Source organism: Triticum urartu, chromosome 7A, assembly GCF_056163025.1.
Source record: "Triticum urartu cultivar PI428250 chromosome 7A, HENAU_Tu73, whole genome shotgun sequence".
Lineage (NCBI taxonomy): Eukaryota > Viridiplantae > Streptophyta > Magnoliopsida > Poales > Poaceae > Triticum > Triticum urartu.
The window spans coordinates 97289353-97293787 of record NC_141879.1 but is presented as its reverse complement, the minus strand read 5'-3'; the positions used below and the strand labels follow the sequence as shown (position 1 = coordinate 97293787).

At 48.8% G+C, this 4435-nt stretch overlaps 1 protein-coding gene across 1 annotated transcript; it reads right to left on the bottom strand.

Annotated features, from left to right (window-relative positions):
• Positions 1 to 846: 846 nt before the first annotated feature.
• LOC125524326 (uncharacterized) lies at positions 847 to 4013 on the bottom strand. Its single transcript, XM_048689397.2, has 3 exons — positions 2800 to 4013; positions 2253 to 2574; positions 847 to 1321 (listed from the first exon to the last, which is right to left on the bottom strand). Exons 1-3 carry the CDS (start codon positions 3310 to 3312, stop codon positions 1281 to 1283), a joined length of 876 nt encoding a protein of 291 aa, XP_048545354.1. The 5' UTR covers positions 3313 to 4013; the 3' UTR covers positions 847 to 1280.
• Positions 4014 to 4435: the final 422 nt, after the last annotated feature.

Below are 4435 nucleotides of genomic sequence, written 5' to 3'. Positions count from 1 at the left end.
ACCAAAATGTAATGAAGAATAAAGAAAATTGTAGAAAACCGTCGAAAAAAACAAAGAAACCCAAATGAAAACAACAGAAAACAAAAATAAAAAAAAGGAAAAAAAACTAACTGTTGTGCCAGAACATTTCCGGCACCCCCTAGAATTACCAGACGGTCTGAAACATTTCCGTTATGATGGTTTTCCCCGAAACAATTTTCGGTTTCTCCGAAACACTTCAGTTCTGAAACACTTTCGCTGTGTCCGAAACTTTCGACTCTCTCGGACTCCCTGTCTAGTACTCAGCAGATAGATGACCGGATTGTGATTTGGACAAACTCATCAAACAATGCATGTTTACTTTCCATGAATGAACCTCTCCGAACTATGGATCTTAAGAACAAATGGAGGTGTTGTTGCACATAACCAACAAACAAGATTAGAAAGGACCACACAGCTAAAATTTGAAGCCACATAGCTAAACTCATGATCATCAACTAATTACTGGCAAAAAAAAAAGAGAGCCACCAAATCAGTGTTGATGTCAGATGCTTCATCTAAGAGAAATGCAGCTAGCAATGAAGTGAATAAGATGCTCCAGTATATCAGAATGAAATCTAGCTAGTGTCTGCTCAAACAAGACATCAAAACAAAAAGAAGGCAGCTTATGTACAAAACCTGAAAACAATGTAATGTGCATAAACTAGTCTTCTTCATGTAGTGCTGTTGGATAAAATCTGAATTTTGTTCATACATTACAAATTCTTTTTCCTGCTCCATGGCCAACACTGAAAACAGCACAAGTGCCAGCACGATCGTCAGCTCACAGCAAGAACCTGCTACATTTTGCATTTGTATCAAGTGCATAGCCTAAGGGAACCACAAGATCATCAACTCACTACAAAAGGAATGAAAGATCATCAACTCATTTAGCAAGAACCACTGCATTTTTCATCATCTAAAAGGAATGGAAGATCATTCAACTCTTTGCAAGAACCCCTACAGTTAAATGCTTCATCCAGGAAAGCACCACAGAAATGAATGCCAGAAGAGTGACACTCAAACGACTACTACAAACACTGCACGCAACACTTTCCACAGTTCTCAATCATAGAACCCCCCTGTGCCATTGACAGAACAGAGCAAGTTTAGCTAGCAGAAGAAGCACGAGGGCTGCTGAGTTTTCTGAACCCATATCTATATACATGCAAAAGTAGGCGTCCAGTTCTGCTGTCATTGTGTCCGAGGTGGCCAAACTTCTGAGGAGGTTTAACTATCAGGACTCCTGCTCTGATCTTTCTCTACTGTGAGTAGACATCCGGGTGTCGCAGCTCATCATAGGCTGAATTAACAGAAATAATAAGGCAGTTAGGCAGCAGACCAATAATCAATAACAATATAATGACAAGATCAAGAAGTCAAAACCTGAAACAATATAATATGCAAGGAATTAAGCTTTTATGCACTATCTATTGTAGGATACTATCTGAATTTTGTTAACAGGTTAGAAACATAGTATCTTCTCTGCAAAGATGAAACGAGATGACTGATCTTGATTTGGCTTTTTAGGTTCCATAATTTCTACCAGCGGCAAAATGGTACGATATGGACGAACTGAATTATCTGAATCAAGAAAAGAAATTTGGAACCAGTAGTTTCTACTAGCTTTGAGTTCAGACCATCATTTACAGTGTGTACACAGACTGATAAATCCACATGGCATTGGCACCTATTGTTCCCATTCAACTACTTTTGCTTTTACAACAGTTTCAGACGAATCCCAAGTCCTAACAAAACCTATCATAATATCCTTTTTCCAAGCATGATCAGATTAGCACCTCACTAACAAAGACTCTAAGTAAAACGTTCATGCTGTAAACAGTATCTAAAAGTTCAGTAAATTATTTTGTCAGACTATAACACTTTAAATAAACTGTTTTTGAAGCACTTCAGAGTTCAGACCAATATTTACACTGTACACAGACTGATAAATCGACATGGCATTGGCACCTACTGTTCCCATTCAACTACTTTTACTTTTCTACAACAGTTTCAGAAAAGTTCCAAGTCCTAACAAAACCTATCATGATCAGATTAGCACCCCACTAACAAAGACTCTAAGTAAAATGTTCATGCAGTAAACAGTATCTAAAAGTTCAGTAAACTGTTTTTCTCAGACTATAACACTTTCAGTAAACTGTTTTTGAAGCACAAGCAGACTAAAACAAATTCTGTAAACTGTTTCACTTCTTGACATGGAGAGTGGCTCTCACCAGGGGTCTCGGAGAGGTAGGCGACGATCTGGAGGGTCTCGCCGTTGCAGCCGTGGGGCAGGTTGGTGATGAGCGGGGTCAAACGCCCGTAGCGGCCCGCTCGGACGCACATGGCGAGCTCGAACAAGTGCACCTCGGCGTTGATGCGTTTGGCCAGCTGGTTCCTCAGGTGGTACACGTACCTCCCCCTGAACTGGAACTCGGTCCAGCCGTTGCCGTCCTCGGCGTACTCCCCCTCGGCGCTCGCTCGCACGAACCGGATCAGCCGCCACGCCCCTCGCTCGCGTCCCAGCATCACGGACAGCTCTCGGGGGATGCGGCCCTGCAGTAAAACCATGGTTATTATTGTTCAGGTGATATATACTCTGAATTTCCTGACTGAAAACTCAAACACAAATGCGATCCAGAGTTGGCAACCAACGGCAAGAACTGCACATTTGGCAAGAACAGAACCAGAGATTTCTCTCGGGCGAATGAAATTAACACAAATCACAATCTCGGTGCAAATAAACGACACCCAATTCGCCTCGGGTCATGGCGAACTCACCGGAATCGGGGCAGCAAAGCCAGGCTGAGGCATGTCCGGCCCTCTGAGGGGGATGGGCTCGACGGTCCAGTGCATCATGGTGCTGACGTTGTCGACGTCGTCCACGGTGACGCCGTTGTTCCAGCGGAGGTACTTGCTGGTGTGCTTGCCGTTGGCGCGGAGGTAGCGGCCGCCGACGTTGCGGAGCAGGACGTCGTTCCCGAAGCCCGTCGCGGTGGCCCGCCACATGATGGCCGGCACCACTGGCTGGTCGTAGTCGCGCTGCTCGGCGCGGAAGCCGAGGTGGGCGAGCGGCGCCGGCGTGGCCGTGGCGGCGAGGTAGCGGCCGTAGGCGGCGCTGTAGAGGAGCAGGTACGGCACATCGCCCTGGTAGATGTGCACCGCCCACGCCGCCTTCAGCGACTCGCGGCGCTCGCGGAGGGAGACGCTCTTCCCGTCGCTGTCGGCGTTGAGGTACGTGCCGTGCACGCAGCTCCGCAGCCACACGTGTTGCCTGTCGTGGAACCTGTCCATCGGTCGCCGGCGCTGGAGAGCAGAGGCGGTGGGCGCTGCTGCGCGGTGGCGAGACGTGGGTTTCTTGGCGCTGCGGCGAGCTCTGGTGGCTGTTGGTTGCGGCGGTTACGCTGGGCACCAAGGCGAAGGCGGGGGTATTTCAAGGTGCCTGACCCCATCGCCGTCCAGGGCCTCGGGCCTCGGGCCTGCGGGTTGTTTCCTCGGCCCGGCCCACGCTCCAGAGCCTCTCACACAGGCCCGCACGGGTTCCATCCTTCCCCAAACAGACGCGCCGCGGCGGCGGCCGTGGTCGGCAGCACCTCTCCTTCCCTTCATCCAGTGGACTGCCTTCATCGGCGAGCCTCTCCCTCCGCGCTGCCCCAGCGCGCAGTTGCGGCCACGAAGCGGCCGGCGGCATTGCTCCCTTGTTGCGCTGTTCCGGCGAGCGCACGTATGCCGTCACGCCCGGCCGGCGCAAGGGGAGCGAGGCAGCGCGACGGCACGGAGGAGACTGCGAGGATTTGCTGCTTGCTATTCATCGGCTAGCGCTTGGAAGGGTCCACCCGGCGTTTTAGTTGCGCTACGCGGTGTCCTCTGCTCGCAATGCTGCGTGTGTTGTGCTGAATGACAACACGAATGGAGTTAATTGCACAGAGATACCACAATTGGGGCATTGGGTGCGGATTAGTGCCACTTTTCGTAATTTTTACATGTCAATATCATTTTGGGGCAATCTGTTGCAAAATAGTCTAAACTGTGTATAATAGTGTATTGATGGTGTATCTGACGGTTGAGGCCCGCCTGTCAGGTGCCGACGTGGCTTGTTCTTTTGCAAAAAAGACCTTAACTTTTTATTTAATCACGCATCCATCCCATATTAGCCGAAAAAGGGCCTGCCAGAAAAAAAAATTCCGACAAAACAGCACGTGCGCGTGCGATGATTCGAACCCGCGGCGGGGGTTGCAAGCATGCGGCCGCTGCCACCACGCTGCAGCTCCGTTTGCATCCTATTGCACACGTGCCTGCTTTTATAACTAGCCGTGTTCAGTTTTTTTTCGTATATGTTATTTTTTCGTGTCTCTTTTAGCTTTTCTCATATTTTGGGTATTCATCGAACATTATAGCCCGGCGATACTGCAGCCTT